At 38.3% G+C, this 24,180-nt stretch overlaps 1 protein-coding gene and 1 pseudogene across 1 annotated transcript in view; both read left to right on the top strand.

The window, feature by feature from the left end:
• HECW1 (HECT, C2 and WW domain containing E3 ubiquitin protein ligase 1) overlaps nt 1-24,180 on the top strand; it is a 257,418-nt gene that overhangs the window by 159,820 nt on the left and 73,418 nt on the right. Inside the window, exon 14 of the mRNA XM_068972905.1 lies at nt 17,584-17,718. Coding sequence (XP_068829006.1) covers nt 17,584-17,718 — 135 coding nt within the window. The remainder of the gene's footprint in view (nt 1-17,583; nt 17,719-24,180) is intronic.
• Nucleotides 3,059-3,325, top strand: LOC138080373 (mitochondrial import inner membrane translocase subunit Tim9 pseudogene; annotated as a pseudogene).

Here is a 24,180-nt window from a genome sequence, read left to right as displayed (position 1 = left end):
GTCTCAACAGGAAACTGCATCATTCCACCCTCTTCGTCTGTGCTTATGGCCATGCAAAACCACAGTTCCCCAAAGTCGGCTGATGGGGCTTCACAGTGCCCTGGGAACCAGAAACCCCTCTCCCACACTTTGTCGTGTCCCCGTACCTGAGCCCTCTGAAATATGGGAGGAAAGATTGTGCCCTCTAACTGATACAAGTCCGTCAGTACAATGAATCTCTTTGACCAGCTCTGCAGTCAGGGATGAACCTGTCAGGGGGTGGCTTGTGTAGTAGAAAAACCACTATAGACAGAATCTACTCTTATTTACCAGATGTGGCCTCCCCTGGGAGAATGACAGTGAAACATGGTGTGGGAAACATGCTTTCTATACAAAAGAAACAGAGCGAGTTCCAGAACACTAGACCATCTTGTGGTTTCTCACTCAGCCAACATGCTTCTCACTTTGGCAACACGTTCAGAGTCAACAGCCTTCACTTTCAGGGTGCACCATGTAGGAAGAGGAGGGCTGGTCTGTGCTGTTTGGTGCCTTTGAATGTACATCATCCCCGCAAGGAAGACCAAATGGCATCTGACTCACCTGTCATCTTGAAAACCTGGAGAAGGTGGACACAGCCTGTGCCCAACATCAATAGAGATTGCATGTGAAGCTCAAGTAGGCTCCAGGGTTGAGCTGTGGACGATGGTCATCATCCAGGAGGAGGCGGGGCTCAGGCAGTAGGACAGGTGTGAGATGGAGGTGGCCTCTACTAAGGAATATGCACATAACAACAAAGTAATAAGAGGCCTCTGAAGACCTGCTTCGTGAAGGAAACAGAATCTTTATCTTGAGAAAAAGCATATCTTTTAGTATAATTTTCTTCAGAAAATAGAAATAAATATTTTAAAGATATCTGTTTATCATCTACACAATGGCACAAGAACACATGACTTATATGGAGCAAGAAGAACCCACACATAGCAAACAAGCCAGAGGAGAGCAGACACAAGAAAACAGAACCAGCGCGGGATCTAGCAGTCCCACTCCGGGTATTGATTCAAAAGAGCTGAACTCAAAATCTCAGAAGTATCTGCACTACTGTAGGTTTTGCAGCATTAATCAAATAGCAAAGATATGGAAGCAGCCTAAATGTCTCTTCATGGATGAGTGAATAAAGAAAATGTGGTATATACATATACAAGGGAGTATTATTTACCCTTTAAAAAGAAGAGTATTCTGACATACTGCAACATGGATGAAGCTGGAAGACATTGTGTTAAATGAAATTAGCTAGTCACAGGACAAAGACTGCATTATTCCATTTATATGAGAGATCTAAAACAGTCAAACTCATAGAAACAGTAAAATGGTGGTTGCCGAGGGATGGGGGCAGGAGGAAGTAGGGAGTTTCTGTTCAACAGGAATAGAGTTTTAGTTATGCAAGGTAAGTTCTAGAGATGAGCTATCCAATATTGTGCCTATAGTTAACAGTACTGTAGTTTATGCACTTTAAATTTTTTTCTTTTATTTTTTTGCACTTTACATTCGCTAGAAAGGAAAAGTCATGTTAAGTGTTCTTGCTACAGTTAAAAACTGGAAAAGGATGTGGGCTAGATAAACGGTTTAAGGTTTCATGAAACAACAAAATGTAACAGCATAAGGATAAAAGAGAAAGGAAATGACACTGTGTAAAATCAAATCCTGGGTATAGAATATGAACATGGAAGCAGCCCCCAAAGCACAGAGAAGGTACCCTTTTGCAACCAGTGAAGGATAAAGTGAAAAAAAAATATGAAAACCAGAAAAAGAAAAAAATGTATCTCACTGTCTCAGCAAGAACCAATTAAGTATCACAGACTCCCTTAATTTCCCTTGCCTGTGTGTTCCACTGTATAGTTTACATGTTTGTTCTATGTACTGTTTTGTCCATTTCTCCTGGCAGAATTTTAAGCTCTTTGAGAGCAGGGGTCTTTGTGTTGCTCATTGATGAAACTTCTAAGGGCCTAGAATAGTGTCTGGCACATTAGCTGGCCCTCACTAAGTCTCTGTTGGATGAAAAGCTTCTAGATATTCTTGAAGAAGAAATTAAAATAATAGCGACCCCATGAACTGAAGCCTACCAGGCTCCTCCGTCCATGGGATTCCCCAGGCAAGAGTACTGGAATGGGGTGCCACTGCCTTCTCCAACAGATACAGTAGCAATAAGTAAATATTAACTATAAATATTAAATTATTAATTAAATATTGAAAATAAAGCTTTGATCTACAACAGATTGTTCAGATGGGAAGATTAATTGGACTCACTGAGTTACAGTAAAATTAATTAAAATAAATGCTACTCTGGAATGTCTTTAAATCGAGACTTTAAAAATCTTATCAATATACAGCTATGATAATATGAAAGTCATTTACAAAAGAATTAAAAATCAGACAAACCTCAAACTTTGCATCCATAAAACCAAAGTGTAGAAATCCACAGAACAATGACTACAGGTTATTGATGAGAAAGACTGCAGTTCAATAATCCTATTTCCAGAAAAAATTGTTATTGAAGTATGAAGACAGTAGGGAAAAAACCTTCTGTGCAAGACTTCAGGGCTCACCCTACTCTTTTGCCTGCCCTAAGGAAAAAGCAAAAGCCGTTTTCCAGATGGCTCACAAATGATACAGAAGAGAAAATCAATAATAGGAAAATCATAGCATTAAAAAACTTTGGTGATAGGTATTTAAATCAATCAAATGCACAAATATAAATGTAAATAATTGCTTTAAAATTATAATGCTTTGTATTGAAAAAGCTCAATAAAGTATGGGAAAATATGTATAATAAAAATGGAATACTTGTATAAGAACAATTTGGATCAGTATCCCTGGACCAGAATTAAAAAGATGAGGAGACAGAGAGTTGACTGGCAACATAGCCCCCCAGGCTCTTATGGTGTCAGATGCAAGAGCCTATCCTTAAGTAAGAAATCAAGCCTTACTGGAGACATTCAAGCAAAGATTGGACGACTACTTTTCCAGAACAGAAAGGAAACTCATGCATCAAAAAATGTGACTAATAATGTACCAAAAAAATATGGCTGCACAAATACTAGAATCTAATCAGATAAAATATTTTAAGGAATTTCTTGGAACCTACAGTAAATGTATAGAAACCTGCTTTTTGGACTGTGTTAAAGACTTTACAAGAAAAGAAGTAAAACCTGAAGAGACCACCTGTTCAGAACATTGCTTACAGAAGTATTTAAAAATGACTCAACAAATATCTATGAGATTTCAGGAATATCATATTCAGCAGAATGGAGCCCTAGCTGCCAAAACAGGACTCCTTGGCCAGCCATGATAGAGAAGTCCTAATGGATGGACTTTCGATGAAAGATTGCCAACAGCTATTGCAGTGGAAATGAGGATTCACCTGATAGAATCCCCTGAAAGTAGTAGCCACCATGTTAAACCTGGCAAATGGAAACCACTGGAGAAACAACATTGATATATACAGGAATAGTCAAAATACAAGGTCTTATTGTTCAATGAAAATAATAAGATGCAACACTTGTTTGAGGCCTTAAGATTCAGCAGCTTGGTCACTTGATTAGAATAATAAACCATTGTTTCTTCAATAGTGACTGTTAATTTTAAAGCAAAATATGTGTTCGATCATGTATGAGATAGAAAAAACTTTATTACTGAAAATAAAATAAATGAAAATCACTGGAAAAAAAAAAAAGATGAGGAAACAAAAAGTGGGTAGGTGAGCAGGGCAAGGAAAGTGGCACTAAGTTCCTAGTGGGTGGAAGGGGAGGGCAAGTGGATAATTTGAAAAACAAAGGCTAAATATAGTTGCTTGACAAACTTAAAAGGCAATCATTGTACCATTTAAAGCAAGATTTTTCCCTCTTGAATTCCTACAAAAGATAAAATCAAACAAAATACAGTGTTTGTATCAAAAACACACAAAAGAATCCACAAGGAAGCAAAGAAAATTAGAATATTAAAAATAAAATGACAACAGTAAAGCCAAGCATAACAGTTGTGGCAGCAAGTGGAAATAGGATAAACTTGTTACTCCTTACAAACTTGGTACTCCACATAGGGAATGTTATCTCCTTACCAAAAGGAGCTACTATCAGATTTGATAGCAAACAAATACAGCTTTAAAAAAGACATACCTAAGAGATCATTTAGAATGTTTAATAGTAAAAGAATAAATATTAATATAGTATGAAAACTAACAGACAAAAACAGTGTTGGTATATTAATATCATACAAAGGAGAGTTGAAACCTAAATCCTTAAAATGAGGTCAAAGAAAGATTTTATATTCATCAATGGCACAGTTAAATTACAATAATCATGTATACATTATGAGCCAAAGAACGAGATACATATTATATAAAGAAAAATAAAAGAACTGCAAAGGAAATGAAGAAATGCAGAAAGTAGGAAAATGTTTTATATCCATCAGTTCAATAGATTAAATAGACAAAATAAGATTTGAATACTTTCCTGTTAATGGAACATATATTAATTCTTTCATTTAAAATAAAGCTTACATTGACCTTAATTGCATACAGTTTTTATCTGAGATATCTAAAACAGTCACATTAATAGAGATAGAAAGTAGAATAGAGGTTACCAGGAACTTGGGGGCGAGGCAGAGGAGAAAGAGAATGAGGAGTTATTTCTTTTAATGAGACCATAGTTTCAGTTTTAGAAAGTGAAAAACTTTAGGAAATGAATAGTGGTGATGACCGCACAATGATGAGAATGCACTTAATGCCTCTAAATTGTGCATTTAAAAAATAATTAAGATGGCAGATTTTATATGATTTTTAATAAAAATATACTTTTATTTATTTTTAATTGAAGTATAATTAAAATATAATGTTAGTTTCAGGTATACAGCATAGTGATTCAGTATTTTTATAGATTTTACTCCATCTACCATTATCATAAAATAGCAGTTATATTTCTCTGTGTCATAATATATCCTTGTTGATTATTCATTTTATACATAGTAGATTATTTCTTTTAATCCCATTCCCCTATCTTGCCACTCCCCTCTTCCTTATCACCACTGGCAACCAAACAAAAGTATATTTGTTTTCTGTGTCTGAGAGTCTATTTATGCTTATACTCATTAATTAGTTTTATTTTTTAGATTCCACATATAAGTAATAACATACATAACATATATAATAGTATTTTTTTCCCTCTCTGACTTACCTCACTAAGAATAATAACCTCTATATCCATCCGTGTTGTTGCAAATGTCAGAATTTCTTTCTTTTTATGCCTGAGTAGTATTCCAGTGTATGGGGTGTGTGTGTGTGTGTGTTTGTGCGTGTGCACGAGCATGTATGTGTGTATACCACATCTCCATTATCTGTGCATCTGTTGACAGACACTTAGGTTGTTTCCATATGTTCAGTTGAGCTGAGTTCAGTCGCTCAGTCGTGTCCGACTCTTTGCAACCCCATGAATCGCAGCACGCCAGGCCTCCCTGTCCATCACCAACTCCCAGAGTTCACTCAGACTCACGTCCATTGAGTCCGTGATGCCATCCAGCCATCTCATCCTCTGTCGTCCCCTTCTCCTGCCCCCAATCCCTCCCAGCATCAGAGTCTTTTCCAATGAGTCAACTCTTCGCATGAGGTGGCCAAAGTACTGGAGCTTCAGCTTTAGCATCATTCCTTCCAAAGAAATCCCAGGGCGGATCTCCTTCAGAATGGACTTGGTTGGATCTCCTTGCAGTCCAAGGGACTCTCCAGAGTCTTCTCCAACACCACAGTTCAAAAGCATCAATTCTTCGGCGCTGAGCTTTCTTCACAGTCCAACTCTCATATCCATACATGACCACAGGAAAAACCATAGCCTTGACTAGACAGACTTTAGTCGGCAAAGTAACATCTCTGCTTTTCAATATGCTGTCTAGGTTGATCATAACTTTTCTTCCAAGGAGTAAGCGTCTTTTAATTTCATGGCTGCAATCACCATCTGCAGTGATTTTGGAGCCCCCCAAAATAAAGTCTGCCACTGTTTCCACTGTTTCCCCATCTATTTCCCATGAAGTGATGGGATCGGATGCCATGATCTTCGTTTTCTGAATGTTGAGCTTTAAGCCAACTTTTTCACTCTCCTCTTTCACTTTCATCAAGAGGCTTTTTAGTTCCTCTTCACTTTCTGCCATAAGGGTGGTGTCATCTGCATATCTGAGGTTATTAATATTTCTCCCAGCAATCTTGATTCCAGCTTGTGTTTCTTCCAGTCCAGCATTTCTCATAATGTACTCTGCATAGAAGTTAAATAAGCAGGCTGACAATATACAGCCTTGACGTACTCCTTTTCCTATTTGAAACCAGTCTGTTGTTCCATGTCCGGTTCTAACTGTTGCTTCCTGACCTGCATACAGATTTCTCAAGAGGCAGGTCAGGTGGTCTGGGATTCCCATCTCTTTCATAATTTTCCACAGTTTATTGTGATCCACACAGTCAGAGGCTTTGGTATAGTCAATAAAGCAGATGTTTTTCTGGAACTCTCTTGCTTTTTCCATGACCCAGCAGATGTTGGAAACTTGATCTCTGGTTCCTCTGCCTTTTCTAAAACCAGCTTGAACATCAGGAAGTTCACGGTTCACGTATTGCTGAAGGCTGGCTTGGAGAATTTTGAGCATTACTTTACTAGCATGTGAAATGAGTGCAATTGTGCAGTAGTTTGAGCATTCTTTGGCATTGCCTTTCTTTGGAATTGGAATGAAAACTGACCTTTTCCAGTCCTGTGGCCACTGCTGAGTTTTCCAAATTTGTTGGCATATTCAGTGCAGCACTTTCACAGCATCATCTTTCAGGATTTGAAATAGCTCAACTGGAATTCCATCACCTCCACTAGCTTTGTTCATAGTGATGCTTTCTAAGGCCCACCTGACTTCACATTCCAGGATGTCTGGCTCTAGATGAGTGATCATACCATCGTGATTATTTGGGTCATGAGGATCTTTTTTGTACAGTTCTTCTGTGTGTGCTTGCCGTATACTGTGTTTTCACAGTAGCTGCACCAATTTATGTTCCTATCAACAATGTACTAGGGTCCTCTTTTCTCCATGTCCTCACCGTAGTTTGTTGTTTGTAGACTTTTTGTGGAGAAGGAAATGGCAATCCACTCCAGTATTCTTGCCTGGGAAATCCCAAGGACAGAGAAACCTGGTGGGCTACAATCCATGGGATTGCAAGAGTCTGAATTAACTGAAGCAACTTAGTACAGCACAGACTCTTGACATTAGCCATTCTGACAGGAGTGAGGTGACATGTCTCATTACGGTTTTGACTTGCACTTTTCTGGTGATTAACAGTGTTGAGCTTATTGACCATCTGTATATCTTTTTTGGAAGAATATCTACTCAGGTCTTACACCCATTTTTAAATCAGATTCTTCTTTTTTAACATTGAGCTGTATGAACTACTTATATATTTTGGATATTAAGCTCTTATCAGTCATATCATTTGCAAATGTTTTCTCCCATTCCGTAGGCTGTCTTTCATTTTATCAATGGTTTCCTTTGCTGTGCAGAATCTTTTAAGTTTAATTAGGTCCCATTTATTTAGTTTTGCTTTTGTTTCTTCTTCCTTGGGAGACAGACCCCAAACAATATTTCTACAATTTATGTTAGTGTGCTCTGCCTATATTCTCCTCTAGAATTTTTGTTTGTTTGTTTTAGGTCTTACATTTAGGTCTTTAATCCATTTTAAGCTGATTTTTGTATACAATGTTAGTGAATGATCTAATTTCATTTTTTTTACAAGTAGCTATCCAGTTTTCCTGGCATCATTTATTGAAAAGACTCTTTCTTCTCCATTGTAAATTCTTATCTTCTTTGTCATAAATGAATTGACCATAAGTGCATGAGTCCATTTCTGAGCTCTTCTGTTCCATTGATCTGTGTGTCTGTTTTTGTGCCACTGCCATGCTATTTTGAGAAGCTTGTAGAATAGTCTGAAGTCAGGGAGCTTGAAACCTTTGTTCTTTTTTCAAGATTGTTTCTGTCTTTTGTGGTTCCATATACATTTTAGAATTATTTATTCTAGTTATGGGGAAAATGTCATGGGTATTTTGAAAGAGATTGCATTGACTCAGTATATTGCTTTGAGTAGTATGGAAATTTTAACAATATTAATTCTTCCAATCCATGAACATGGGATATCTTTCCATTTCTTTGTATCATCTTCAATTTCCTCCTTCAGTGTTTTATAGTTTTCAGAGTTATAGATCTTTCACTTCGTTGGTTAAGTTTATTCCTAGGTATTTTATTCTAAAAATTTGAAGAGGCAGGAATACTCCCAAATTCATTCTGTAAGGTTACCATTACCCTGATACTAAAACCAAAGACACTACAAAAAGAAAAAAAGAAAATTACAGGCCAGTATCTCTGATGAATATAAATTTAAAATGCTCAATAAAATATTAACAAATAAACTTTAACAATAGCTTAAAAGGATCATATACCATGATCAAGGGCTTCCCTTGTGGCTCAGACGGTAAAGCGTCTGCCTACAATGCAGGAGACCCGGGTTTAATCCCTGGGTCGGGAAGTTCCCCTGGAGAAGGAAATGGCAACCCACTACAGTATTCTTGCCTGGAAAATCCCATGGACGGAGGAGCCCAGTAGGCTACAGACCATGGGGTTGCAAAGTGTTGAACACAACTGAGCAACTTCACTTCACTTCACTTTACCATGATCAAGGGAGATACAGTCCAGAAATGCAAGGATGGTTGAAATATCCACAAATCAATCAATGTGATACACTGTATTAACAAAAGGAAGGAAAAAAAGCACATGAGCATTTCCATAGATGCAGAGAAAGAACCTGACAAAATCTTTTTGTCAAGTCTTTTAAAAATCCATTTCTGATAAAAAAACTCTTATCAGAGTTGGTGTAGAAGGAACATATCCCAACATAATAAAGGCCATTTATGACAAACCCATAGCCAACATCATATTCAGTGGTGAAGTGCTGAAAAATTTTCCTCTAAGACCAGAAACAACACACTAAGATGCCCACTCTTGCCACTTCTATTTACAATAGTCTTGTAAGTTCTAGCCACCACAAGCAGATAAGAAAAATAAATTTAAAAACATCAAAAATTGGAAGAACAAAAAGTAGAACTCACTATTTTCAGGTGGTATGATAGTAAATATAGAAAACTCTAAAAGCAAAGAAGAAAAGGAAAGATATAAGCATCTGAAACAGAGTTCCAAAGAATAGCAAGGAGAGATAAGAAAGCCTTCCTCAGCAATCAATGCAAGAAATAGAGGAAAACAACAGAATGGGAAAGACTAGAGATACCTTTATGAAAATTAGAGATACCAAGGGAAAATTTCATGCAAAAATGGGCTTGATAAAGGACAGAAATGGTATGGACCTAACAGAAGCAGAAGATATTAAGAAGAAGTGGCAAGAATACACAGAAGAACTGTACAAAAAAGATCTTCATGACCAAGATAATCATGATGGTGTGATCACTCACCTAGATCCAGAAGTCCGGGAATGTGAAGTCAAGTGGGCCTTAGAAAGCATCACTACAAACAAAGTTAGTGGAGGTGATGGCATTCCAGTTGAGCTATTTCAAATCCTGAAAGATGATGCTGTGAAAGTGCTGCACTGAATATGCCAGCAAATTTGGAAAACTCAGCAGTGGCCACAGGACTGGAAAAGGTCAGTGTTCATTCTAATCCCAAAGAAAGCCAATGCCAAAAATGCTCAAACTACTGCACAATTGCAGTCATCTCACATGCTAGTAAAGTAATGTTCAAAATTCTCCAAGCCAGGCTTCAGCAATATGTGAACTGTGAACTTCCTGATGTTCAAGCTGGTTTTAGAAAAGGCAGAGGAACCAGAGATCAAATTGCCAACATCCACTGGATCATCGAAAAAGCAAGAGAGTTCCAGAAAAAAACATCTATTTCTGCTTTATTGACTATACCAAAGCCTTTGACTGTATGGATCACAAAAAACTGTGGAAAATTCTGAAAGAGATGGGAATACCAGACCACCTGACCTGCCTCTTGAGAAACCTATATGCAGGTCAGGAAGCAACAGTTAGAACTAGACATGGAACAACAGACTGGTTCCAAATAGGAAAAGTACGACAAGGCTGTATATTGTCAGCCTGCTTATTTAACTTCTATGCAGAGTACGTCATGAGAAATGCTGGGCTGGAAGAAGCACAAGCTGGAATCAAGATTGCCGGGAGAAATATCAATAACCTCAGATATGCAGATGACACCAGCCTTTTTTTTTAATATATAAATTTTAAAATCTTTAATTCTTACATGAGTTCCCAAACATGAACCCCCCTCCCACCTCCCTGACACCACCCTTATGGCAAAAAGTGAAGAGGAGCTAAAAAGCCTCTTGATGAAAGTGAAAGAGGAGAGTGAAAAAGTTGGCTTCAAGCTCAACATTCAGAAAACAAAGATCATGGCATCTGGTCCCATCGCTTCATGGGAAACAGATGGGGAAACAGTGGAAAGTGTCAGACTTTTATTTTTTTGGGCTCCAGAATCTCTGTAGATGGTGATTGCAGCCATAAAATTAAAAGACGCTTACTCCTTGGAAGAAAAGTTATGACCACCTAGATAGCATATTGAAAAGCAGAGACATTACTTTGCCAACAAAGGTCTGTCTAGTCAAGGCTATGGTTTTTCCAGTGGTCATGTATGGATGTGAGAGTTGGACTGTAAAGAAAGCTGGGTGCTGAAGAATTGATGCTTTTGAACTGTGGTGTTGGAGAAGACTCTTGGGAGTCCCTTGGACTCCAAGGAGGTCCAACCCGTCCATCCTTAAGGAGATCAGTCCTGAATATTCATTGAAAGGACTGATGCTGAAGTTGAAACTCCAATACTTTGGGCCACCTCATGCAAAGAGTTGATTCATTGGAAAGTAAAAATAAAAATTAAAAAAAAAGAAAAGAAAAGACCCTGATGCTGGGAGGGATTGGGGGCCGGAGGAGAAGGGGACAACAGAGGATGAGATGGCTGGATGGCATCACTGACTCGATGGACATGAGTTTGAGTAGACTCTGGGAGTTGGTGATGGACAGGGAGGCCTGGCTTGCTGCGATTCATGGGGTCACGAAGAGTTGGACAAGACTGAATGACTGAACTGAACTGAAACATACACAGATATGTACAAGTAAAACTAGCGAAATCTGAATTTTTCTTAAAAAAAACAAAACTATAGACAAATTTACTTGAGTTCCAAAAAATTCATATTAAAAATGAAGTTGAATTTGACATAATTTAAAAGAATGACCAAGCACAATTAAATAGATTTTTCTTCCAAAAATGTAAGAGTCATTTACTACTAGTAAATCTAGTATCTGTAGTATTTTAAACAATCATTTATAGGAGGAATTACAGGCAATCATTTTAAGAAATGTTCAAAAAGTACTTGATGAGAAATTAATACGTGTTTACATTTTAAAAATAAAATATAGTAAAGTAGGAAGGGAAATTTTTTCTTGACATAATAAAGACTCTTTAATGTAATGAACCACATTCCACTTTTTATTGGACCCTAGTAGTTTACCTATCAAAATAAAGAACAAGAATATTGCAGCTTCCTTGTCTTATTTAACATTGTTTTGGAAGTTTTCACTTATATTACAAAAAAAAAGAGGTAAAAGATAAAAGAGTCCTCTAAAGGAGACATAATTATTATTATTTGCATGTTAAAATCACAGATATTTATCTAAAAGGATAATTTATTCATTAGAAGCATTAAATATGGTGAACAGACTCAAACTACCCCAATAACAGCTTTCCTAGGTGCCAGCATGCACACACGCATGCACAGGTGCCAGCAATGATGGATTACAAATGTTGCAGGAAAAGAAGCACTCGATATTAATCTATAAACTACCTTAACAAAAACTACATGTCTCTGAAGGAAGATAACTACAAAATTTTACTGAGAAAGAAAAATTTGAATAGACAGTCATCTTATATTCAGAACTGGGAAATGGATATGTTGACTATCATAATGAATTCTGTCTAAAATCACTGTAGTCTTAGTTCTAAACAAAATCCCAATAGGACTATTTTGGAATTTGATAAGAAAATTAATATCAGTTCACCTGGGAAAGTAAAATAAGCAAGAATAACTAAGAATATTTTGGAGAAGATAAATAATGAGAGGAAATTTGCCCTACAGACATTAATAAGTGAAGCAGTGAAACTACCACAGACCATTAGGACAGATAAAATATTCCTGAAACCATAGTATTTATAAGAATTTATATATAATGAAATAATAGGGAATGAGTGATTTAAATAAATAAGCCCTTGGAGAAAAATGTCTTAATTACAACTTCACATTGTACCAAAATAATTTTCAGAAACAATTCACCAAAAATAAAGCTAGTAAAATACAATTAAGCATTTAACTGATCTATGCTGCTGCTGCTGCTGTCACTTCAGTCGTGTCCAACTCTGTGTGACCCCATAGACGGCAGCCCACCAGGCTTCCGCGCCCCTGGGATTCTCCAGGCAAGAACACTGGAGTGGGTTGCCATTTCCTTCTCCAATGCATGAAAGTGAAAAGTGAAAGTGAAGTCACTCAGTCGTGTCTGACTCTTAGCAACCTTATGGACTACAGCCTACTAGGCTCCTCTGTCCATGGGATTTTCCAGGCAAGAGTACTGGAGTTGGGTGCCATTGCCTTCTCCTAACTGATCTATAACTAGAGACAAATAATTGAAAGATTTGTATACATAGGAGTATAAAAAAATGCTGTGTATAAGAAAACAAAGCAAATAAAAATCAAAAGCAATTTGAAGGCACATGAGTAAGCACATTTAAAATAAAGAAAACCTTAATATCCCAACAACAAAAAAGGGAACAGGCAAAGTAGACAGTACTCCAGTGAAGAAATTGAACAATAAACCTAGGAGAAAATCTTTGGCTTCCCTTATAATTTACCATTATTTACCATTCAGCATTTCTAAGAATTCTTTCCAGGACTCAGCATTAGTAAAGTCCATAAAAAGAGTTCATGGACTTTTGGTAAGATGATAAATCTGTACTGTGCTCATGAAGATAGTTTGTTGATATGGATCAATAAATGTATAATGTTTTCCTAACTTTTAACCCAGTAATTAACTCAACTTTTAGGAATTTATATTAAAAGTTACCACATATATATAACCCATTTAATTTTAATTTATAAACTTAAAAAGACATATAATTGAATAATAAAAATCTGCTTTTACTGTATATTAATTTAGCTTGTATTTGTGTATTTAAAATCTCAGGTAAGCATGTTAATGTTGGGTTTTTTCACTCACATTTCATACTTATATGAATTCTTTACTAATTTTTTATGTCATTATCATCACTTTTCATACTTATATGAATTCTTTACTAATTTTTTTATGTCATTGTCATCACTTTTCATTCTTATATGAATTCTTTACTAATATTTTTTATGTCATTGTAATCACTTTTTTTTTATGTCATCTAGCATAATGTTTCAGGGGCCATCATTTCAGTCCCCTGCATGTTGTTGCACATACAGCCCTTTTTGAGTCTGTGTGGGATGCTATCCCGGGAAATTTTATTACCAGCCACAGATAATAACTCACATGATACTCAGAAAGTTGTTATTTACCTCTATCCTGTGGGGAGTATTTTGATCTCTATTATGAAACAACTCCCTGTATGACATTTTATAGAGATCTTTAAAAGATTCATATATAATAACATCTAATACTCAAAATTATAAGCTCATATTCACCCAAGAATAATTTCTAAATCTGTATATAATTTCTTGGACTACTTATATCAGATGACACCTAAACATATCTAAAATGAACACTGGTTGAGGTAAATTAGGCAAAGATATTGATACTAAATATTACATTTTGTTCAAAAGAGAGTATTTGAAAGATTATTTTCTACTACAGAAGTTTTATTTAAAAAAATAAGTATTCCTTTTTTGTGAAAGATAACTAATTTTGGATTTAAAGAATGACATTTGCTATGTATTGGAACATATACACTGTTCAGACATGCCTCAAGGCTTTGTGTACAGAAGCATTTATTGAAGCATTATTTTAAAACAGTTTAAAAAAAAATTAAATGTCTGATGATAGAGATTCCCAAAGCTAAATGTTATGTATCTTGTAAACAGCTGTGAATAGAAAAGAAGTGAAAGGCAAAGAAGTAAAGGAAAGATATACCCATTTGAATGCAGACTTCCAAAGAATAGCAAGGAGAGATAATAAAGCCTTCCTCAGTTATGAATGCAAAGAAATAGAGGAAAACAATAGAATGGGGAAGACTCAAGGCTGTATATTGTCACCCTGCTTATTTAACTTATATACAGAGTACATCATGAGAAACACTGTGCTGGAAGAAGCACAAGCTGGAATCAAGATTGCCGGGAGAAATATCAATAAACTCAGATATGCAGATGACACCACCCGTATGGCAGAAAGTGAAGAGGAACTAAAAAGCCTCTTAATGAAAGTGAAAGTGGAGAGTGGAAAAGTTGGCATAAAGCTCAACATTCAGAAAATGAAGATCATGGCATCATCTGGTCCCATCACTTCATGGGAAAGAGATGGGGAAACAGTGGAAACAGTGTCAGACTTTATTTTGGGGGGCTCCAAAATCACTGCAGATGGTGACTGCAGTCATGAAATTAAAAGACACTTACTCCTTGGAAGGAAAGTTATGAGCAACCTAGATAGCATATGCAAAAGCAGAGATATTACTTTGCAGCAAAGGTCCGTCTAGTCAAGGCCATGGTTTTTCCTGTGGTCATGCATGGATATGAGAGTTGGACTGTGGAGAAAGCTGAGTGCCGAAGAATTGATGGTTTTGAACTGTGGTGTTCAAAAGAGAAGATTCTTGAGAGTCCCTTGGACTGCAAGGAGATCCAACCAAGTCCATTCTAAAGGAGATCAGCCCTGGGATTTCTTTGGAAGGAATGATGCTAAAGCTGAAACTCCAAAACTCTGGCCACCTCATGCGAAGAGTTGACTCATTGGAAAAGACTCCGATGCTGGGAGGGATTCGGGGCAGGAGGAGAAGGGGACGAAAGAGGATGAGATGGCTGGATGGCATCACTGACTCAATGGATGTGAGTCTGAGTGAACTCTGGGAGTTGGTGATGGACAGGGAGGCCTGGTGTGCTGCTATTCATGGGGTCGCAAAGAGTCGGACACAACTGAGCAACTGAATTGAACTGAACTGAGAGATCTCTTCAAGAAAATTAGAGATACCAAGGGAATATTTCATGCAAAGATGGGCACAATAAAGGACAGAAATGGTATGGACCTAACAGAAGCAGAAGATATTAAGAAGAGGTAGCAAGAATACACAGAGGAACTATGCAAAAAAGTTCTTCACAATCCAGATAATCATGACGGTGTGATCACCAACCTAGAGCTAGACACCCTGGAATGCAAAGTCAAGTGGGCCTTAGGAAGCATCACTACAAACAAAGCTAGTGGAGGTGATGCAATTCCAGTTGAGCTATTTCAAGTCCTCAAAGATGATGCTGTGAAAGGGCTGCACTCAATATGCCAGCAAATGTGGAAAACTCAGCAGTGGCCACAGGACTGGAAAAGTTCAGTTTTCATTCCAATCCCAAAGAAAGGCAATGCCAAAAAGTGCTCAAACTAGCGCACAATTGCACTCATCTCACATGCTAGTAAAGTAATGTTCAAAATTCTCCAAGCCAAGCTTCAACAGTATGTGAACCATGAACTTCCAGATGCTCAAGCTGGTTTTAGAAAAGGCAGAGGAACCAGAGATCAAATTGCAAACATCTGCTGGATCATGGAAAAAGCAAGAGAGTTCCAGAAAAACATCTCTTTCTGCTTTATTGACTATGCCAAAGCCTTTGACTGTGTGAATCACCACAAACTGTGGAAATTTCTAAAAGAGATGTGAATACCAGACCACCTGACTTGCCTCTTGAGATATCTATATGCAGGTCAGGAAGCAACAGATAGGACTGGACATGGAACAACAGACTGGTTTCAAATAAGAAAAGGAGTACATCAAGGCTGTATATTGTCACCCTGCTTATTTAACTTATATTCAGAGTACATCATGAGAATCACTGGGCTGGAGGAAGCACAAGCTGGAATCAAGATTGCTAGAAGAAATATCAATAACCTCAGATATGCAGATAATACCACCCTTATGGCAGAAAGCAAAGAAGAACTTAAGAGCCTCTTGATGAAAATGAAAGAGGAGAGTGAAAAAGTTGGCTTAAAGCTCAATGTTCAGAAAACAAAGATCATGGCGTCTGGTCCCATCACTTCATGGGAAATAGATGGGGAAACTGTAGAAACAATGATAGACTATTTTTTTGAGCTCCAAAATCACTGCAGATGGTGATTGCAGCCATGAAATTAAAAGATGCTTTGCTCCTTGAACAAAAAGTTATGACCAACCTAGATAGCATTTTAAAAAGCAGAGACATTTCTTTGTAACAAAGGTCTGTCTAATCAAAGCTATGGTTTTTCCAGTAGTCACGTATGGATGTGAGAGTTGGACTATAAGGAAAGCTGAGTGCTGAAGAATTGATGCTTTTGAACTGTGGTATTGAAGACTCTTGAGAGTCCCTTGGACTGCAAGGAGATCCAACCAGTCCATCCTAAAGGAAATCAGTCCTGAATATTCATTGGAAGGACTGATGCTGAGGCTGAAACTCCAATACTTTGGCCACCTGATGCGAAGAACTGACTCATTTAAAAAGACCCTGATGCTGGGAAAGTTTGAAGGCAGAAGGAGAAGGGGATGACAGAGGATGAGATAGTTGGATGGCATCACTGACTCAATGGACGTGAGTTTGAGTAAGCTCCAGGTGTTGGTGATGGACAGGGAGGCCTGGAGTGCTACAGCCCATGGGGTCGCAAAGAGTCAGACACGACTGAGCGACTGAACTAACTGAACCGATCCATCAAACTGTACACCATATACTCAATAAAATTCTGTGTTAAAAGAATATTTAATAACTTAGAGAAATGCTCATGAAATAATAGGTGAAAAAATCTTAGATAACAAAGTTGTAGGTGCTGATGTTAGGAAAATAAATGTATATTTGCACAGAAGAGAAAACAAAAAAATTCACAAAAACATTTTGTTGATTACCTTTAGACTGTAACATTTGGAATGATTTTTAGTTATCTTCTTTGTACATTTTTATCCTTTTTAAGTTATTTTTCAATGAGACTATATTAATTCTATAATCAAAAAGGGGCATTATTTTAAAAATAAACTAAATGCTCTCCAAATGATTAATTACTAGAATGACTTATCCATCAAAAGATCTGTTTCTCTTATATTCCATGGTAAGTAAGGTGTTACAATTGCTCCTCTGCAACTCACACCCGATAAAGTGTTTATCAGCGACTGGGGGCTTCACTGAACTCCTGAGCATGCAGAAGCAGAGGCATCTCCCATCTAGTTCTGAGTAGCTGAAAAGGAGGGGCAAACAAATGTGATGACTGAGCCCTGGAGTGCTCCTGGGTATCACTCACTTCACTTGGCTGGTTCTCATGTGTGTGCTCTTTCCTGGTCTGTCTGTAGTCTTTCTTCGTGGACCACAACAGTCGAGCTACCACTTTTATTGACCCCCGAATCCCTCTTCAGAACGGTCGTCTTCCCAACCATCTGACTCATCGACAGCATCTCCAGAGGCTCCGAAGTTACAGTGCTGGAGAGGTAACACCTCCTCTGCCCCTGCCCTACCATTCACAAGACAGGGGTCAGCCTGTCCTGGTGGGGCCAGGATCTAGAGTTGCCTTTACCCCCAGGGGCTGGGCCAAATCCGTATGAACTTTAGTAGGGAGGCGGATGATTCGAGGCACCCACTTCATGTCCTGGACCCATCCTCAGATTGCTTTCCTTCTGCCTTTCGTTTTTTCCTACACAGTCACGTTACTGAAAAACCCGTCTAGTTTAAAGAAAACTGAAAGTACAGCATCAAGACATCCCTATACTTATGGCTGACATGGTGTTTCCTCAGCCCACTGATCGTGTGTGAATTCTTAAAACGATGGTAGAACCACTAGGCAGCTTATGACTGTTTTAAACTTCTCCCTCTCCCTAGATTTTGGACAAGACTTCATTCATGGACTGAAAACTGGGGGAAATGAACTGGGCTGCATGAATACTCTGTTCCCACCCTACCATCTGCCCTTCCCTGGTTTATATATTCTTTCACTCAACGTGATTGATTACCTTCTGCTGGGCCATGAAAGGCTGCCCCCTTTCTTAAGCATCAGGTTCCTTGCCTTTATGAATTCCTTTTTCTATATCCCATATCCTTTCTGTTCTCCCTTCTTGAACCAAAACTCAAAACATAGTTTTTTTCTATTGCTAATTGGTTCCTGACAATAATATGAGCAAATCTCTTTTTTTAATGTCCTGACTGACATTTCCCAAGTATCTATACCTTCTTTTCATAGAAACCACCAGGGTCTCAGATGATACAGGCTCTGAGAACCATTTCCAATAAAGCAGCTTGTAGAGTTAGATTATAATGAGGTAAAAAAAAAAAAGAAAGGAAAAAGTACTGTAGAAAGAAAAGAAACATATATATGGTCCCACAGACAGTCATTCCAGGGAGAGCCACACTGGGCCTCTCTAGAAGCAGAAAATAGCCATCAACCTGTCAGCCTCTAGAGAGCAGACATGAGTCTCAAAGGAAGAGCTTATTTTAGTGAAAGCTTAGTATACAAGAAAAAAACCTTTACTAGTTTTTCAGGACACTCATCTGTATACACTGAGAAATGTAACTATTTCTAACCAGGGACACTCACAGTCCAAGGCCAGTGTGATAAATTGAATTTTTATTTCATGGAGTCATCTTAAATATCATCGTTTTAGGGTACTACTGAAAGCATGTTAACTCTTACTGCATATACATCAAGTGTGTATGTGGCCATGCATGAGGGAGTATTATACACTCTCCAGGGGCTATGTGGGTGTCAGGACCCTCCAGATTCCAGGCACTCAGCAGTTGACACATTCACAGACTACAGAAAGCCGTGCCCCAACTTCTCAGCTCAGCATATATAATCCCTTCTCCCTTTTATAACACTTCAGAAATCACAAGATGTATTGTCTTGATATGATAATGGGTAAATTAAGAACTCTGCATCAACTTGAATATGCCATTTTAATCTATTTTAAATGTCCAAACTCTTTAATATTATTAAGGTGAATTTCAGTATTAACATACAGCATCATAGCATATGATAAAAGAAGCTCAGTACTGCCAGACAGATTCAGATTCACCACGGTCGATTAAAAAAAAAAGTCAATTACTCAATGAAACCCCTAAACATATAAATCTATCACATATATATGAAGTTAACCTGAAAATATAAATTTTAAAAGCTTCCTTTTAAAGAACGAGATTAAGATCATGAGCATCACTTTCAGTTCAGTTCAGTTCAGTTCAGTTCAATTCAGTCGCTCAGTCATGTCCGACTCTTTGCGACCCCATGAATCGCAGCACGCCAGGCCTCCCTGTCCATCACCAACTCCCGGAGCTCACTCAGACTCACGTCCATCGAGTCAGTGATGCCATCCTGCCATCTCATCCTCTGTCATCCCCTTTTCCTCCTGCCCCCAATCCCTCCCAGCATCAGAGTCTTTTCCAATGAGTCAACTCTTTGCATGAGGTGGCCATAGTACTGGAGTTTCAGCTTTAGCATCATTCCTTCCAAAGAAATCCCAGGGCTGATCTCCTTTAGAATGGACTTGGTTGGATCTCCTTGCAGTCCAAGGGACTCTCAAGAGTCTTCTCCAACACCACAGTTCAAAAGCATCAATTCTTCGGTGCTCAGCTTTCTTCACAGTCCAACTCTCACATCCATACACAGCTACTAGAAAAAAACATAGCCTTGACTAGACGGACCTTAGTCGGCAAAGTAATGTGTCTGCTTTTGAATATGCTATCTAGGTTGCTCATAACTTTCCTTCCAAGGAGTAAGCGTCTTTTAATTTCATGGCTGCAGTCACCATCTGCAGTGATTTTGGAGCCCCCAAAAATAAAGTCTGACACTGTTTCCACAGTTTCCCCATCTATTTCCCATGAAGCAATGGGACCAGATGATGCCATGATCTTCATTTTCTGAATGTTGAGCTTTAAGCCAACTTTTTCACTCTCCACTTTCACTTTCATCAAGAGGCTTTTTAGTTCCTCTTCACTTTCTGCCATAAGGGTGGTGTCATCTGCATATCTGAGGTTTACCTGTTCCAAAACATTTCCTTGATGTTATTGACTAGCCCAAACACAGCCACACTGAATATCAATGTTAATAAGAAAGTGCCATCTGCATCAGCCAAGAAAGACTTAACACGTGATGAGAAAAGGGTGTCAGCCATCTGTATACTTCCTAATTCATTCAGTCTCCAATTAACTGTCCATTGGGTTTTTAAGCCACTGTCATCCCTCTGCCCAACCTCTCTCTGTTCGTAGCTTTGCAGTGACACAAGGAAAAACCAAGCGGGAAGCTGGGAGGCAGAGAATACCTGATCCAGAGGCAGCACACCAGGGAAAACAGGGACTCAGGCTCTATGAAAGCAAATACCTGGTTCCTCCTACTGTGAGAACACAGCTACAGTGTGAGGAGTCAGGAAGCCCTCAGTGTAAAAACAGAGGGGCGGGGGGTGGAAATGTTCCTTGTGTTTGCTCTAATATGATTTTGTTTCACAAATATTGATGAAGTACAGGGTTTCTCTGAACATTGTGAAATGCAAAGATGTGTGAGATATGACCCCTGCCCTGGAGAAATGTGATTCTATTTCTGAAGCCAGAAACATACACAGAGTTAAGTAACACAAGAAATTAGAATATGGTTGAGTGCCAAGAGAGCTGTTAGGACAAATGCCACAGAAGTTCAAAGGAGGCCAGGAAAAGGTTTCTTTTAAAAGAAGGTGCTTGACCTAGACCTAGAGAAATTGGTAAAACCTAGCAAGTACACAGGCAGAGAAAGGGCAGCCCCCACAGAGAGCAAAGCTGAAGGATAAGGAGCCGAGATGGGGCTGAGAAAGGTCTGAAGAAAGACAGGGAATAAATAGTTCAGTGTGAGCAGAGTAGTAAGTTTCCACTTGGTTTTTGTTTCAAAATTTGGAAAGCTTTGAATGCCACATGAAAGAGGCATTTTTAAAAATGGACTTTTAAAAGTCCTGTTTAAAAAATAGGACTTTTTTAAAAAGTCCTTGGAATGAATTTGAGAAGAATAATATGATGATTTATATATTAAAATGGGCTTTTAGAGATCAGTTCACCCACTGTTTCACAAAAGGGGAAGATTATTAACAATTTGGGGTAACAGTTCTCTGAAGTGTAGAATCGTTCCTTGTCATTGCAGGATCTTTTCTCCTGGTCCCATTCATTAAATTTCAGGAGTGTCAGTTACTATGACAACAGAAACAAAAACCAAAATACCCTTGTGCTTAGTTGCTCAGTTGTGTCCGACTCTTTGCGACCCCATGGACTGTAGCCCACCAGGCTCCTCTGTCCATGGGATTCTCCAGACAAGAATACTGGAGTGGGTTGCCATGTCCTTCTCCAGGAGATCTTCCTGACCCAGGGATTGAACCCTGGTCTCCTGCATTGCATGTGGATTCTTTACCTGCTGAGCCACAAGAGAAGCATCTCCATTGAGCGTCTCCAAACACTCCTAGGTGGTAATTTCACTCTGGTTAATCATCATATTTCACAATTAATTGAACTGAAGTATCAAGGACTCAGGTCACCCAGGGAGTTCAGAACAGAAGTTCAGATTTCTGAACTCCCATTCCAGTATAAACTCATATTTTTAAAGGAGACAGTGACAGCCAAGAAGAGATGGGATTGTGGCACAGGAGGATGTGAGAAAGGCCATGAGAGGCCACTGCCACAGACCATATAGGTGATGAGGCCCTAAGTTGGTGACAAAGAAACAACACACCCTCAGGGAGTCAAGGGGTGTGGAGGAGGGAGACTTGAGACTTGGGTCACCAGATCGAAGTCCCATCTCTGGCCTCTCTGCAGAGGTGCTCTGGGTCATTGCACCTTCCTTCCCTTTCCATGGACTCAGTTTCCCCATCTGTAAGCAGAGAGAAGGGAACTGGGATGGCCGCTAAAGTCCCCTTCGGCTCTATGATTCTCAGCATCTGTGAGGCTAGACACACAGTCTCATGAATGGCTCCCAGAGAAGATAAGCAGGAAAGCCAGGTGGGGAGTCTGGCAGGTGTGCCTTTATATAAGTCAGTGATGAAGATGGAAACAGCAGGAGAGCCAATTAGAAATGACAGCTAAGCAGTCAGAACGATGAGAGTTAGGAATATCAATGAAGTATTTCCATAATCCATGATTTTTCTGTGTCACCTCTCATGGGCAATAGGGAATTCACTCTAGATGTTTCTTAGATCTCAGCTTTGGGAATCAATATTTTCTGTTCACCTTCAGGAGCCATTTCTTGAGTGTTGTCAGGGGTTGATTTTTTTTTTTTTATCATTATACTTAAGGACGGAATTAAAATCGGTTTACAAAGTCAAGATCCTAGATGGTAAAAATTCCCTTCAAACCCCCAACAATAGGTTATTAGTAGAGGCACTGCTCAACGTCTTTTTAGCCTTTACCACACCTGAAAACTGTTGAGACAGTTTCCTGAAAGCAGTTAATATGAGGAATACAGGATTCTATGCATAAAAATATCATTCTTTGACTGTTTAAAAATTAATTTTTACTGGAGTATAGCTCATGATTTGACTCTTTCACATGCTTTTTAATACAGTGGCACATCCATCTGCAATATATTTAAGTGCCAACAAAACAGGTTTTATCACTTCCATAGTGTCCCGATGGAATTGGACATGGATAAGTGGAAAAGAGCAGATCAAGATCCCATGTCTCTATCAATAAGGAAATCACTAGAGGTCAGCTTTGCTTGTTTATACTGCAGTTTGCAATGTAAATTACCATTAATAAGGAAGGATAACAGACCACATAATGTTTGTTTCTTTCACCATCCTATCTTGGTCAAGTAAGAGAAGTCATAAGTCATAGAATATTTCTGGAAGGGTACATATAAAAATGTTTAACAGTAATTGCCTTAAGTAAAGGACAGGAGTCCAACAGGAAGGAGAAACTGACTTTTCACTCTCAAAGCAGAAGTCACGATGAATCATACTTTGCAGTGAGCTGTTTTTATGACAAAAGTCATTGTATCAACTCTAATGACAGAGGCCATCATGCAGGAAGCTGGCCTTTGGGAAGGGTAACTTTTACACAGCTTCTTAAAATTGGGAATTTTCCTCTTGATTCCATGTAACCTATACTTGACTACAAGTTTGTTTGGAAGTTTGTAAAATTCAGATAACCTATGAAAGTACACTTTTGAATTTAAAATGGTATCTAATGAGTGTAGAAAATATAGGCACAGATGGAAAAGATGTCAAAAGGCTGGTATAGCCCTCCATCTGGAGAAAATTCCTAGTACACAATGAAGTAAACAGTTGAATTGTGTTGTCTATGCTTCTGTATCTTCCTTTACCATTATAGCACATTGTAGATAGTTTCCATGCCATTAAAATTCTTCTAAACTTTATTCTATGGATTGCCATAATTTAATTCAAACCTTTCTCTTGTACATTATGTTTGTTGCCCAATTTTTGCCATTAGAAATATGTTGAAAAACCTCATAGATCGCTCTTCTGTATAGTTCTGCAAACTTTGTTAATGATCTACTTTTAGAATACAGAAAGAATTTAGAGATGAACATAAATTCATCAATTGGGCTTTTCCTCTGAACTTGCAATGTTTAACACCAGGTCTCCAGCATTTTTGAGACAGCATTAGCTGATGATGAACCCAAATTCAGTCTAAACCCTGCAGTTTTCAATCACAGATGTTTTTTAAAAAACACCCGTTTACATTCCCAGACTCTAACACAGAAGAGAAGCTTGTTTTCCAGTTGCTGGAAACTATTTTCTGAGCATATCTATTCTGTTTTGTCTGGAGAGCTAAATGTTTGAAGTTTGTATATTTGCAATTATGATTAAAGCTATCTCAACATCAAAAGGAAAAGAAATCTAAAACGCAGTCACGTGGGGCCCTCTTCTCCCTCCCTCCCCTGGCCCAGTGACTCTCCTCGCCCCTCTTTCTCCTTCTCTCCCACCTTCTCC

Source organism: Capricornis sumatraensis, chromosome 5 (genome assembly GCF_032405125.1).
Source record: "Capricornis sumatraensis isolate serow.1 chromosome 5, serow.2, whole genome shotgun sequence".
Classification (NCBI taxonomy): domain Eukaryota; kingdom Metazoa; phylum Chordata; class Mammalia; order Artiodactyla; family Bovidae; genus Capricornis; species Capricornis sumatraensis.
The sequence above is the reverse complement of the archived record's forward strand: the minus strand, read 5'-3'. Positions and strand labels throughout refer to the sequence as shown.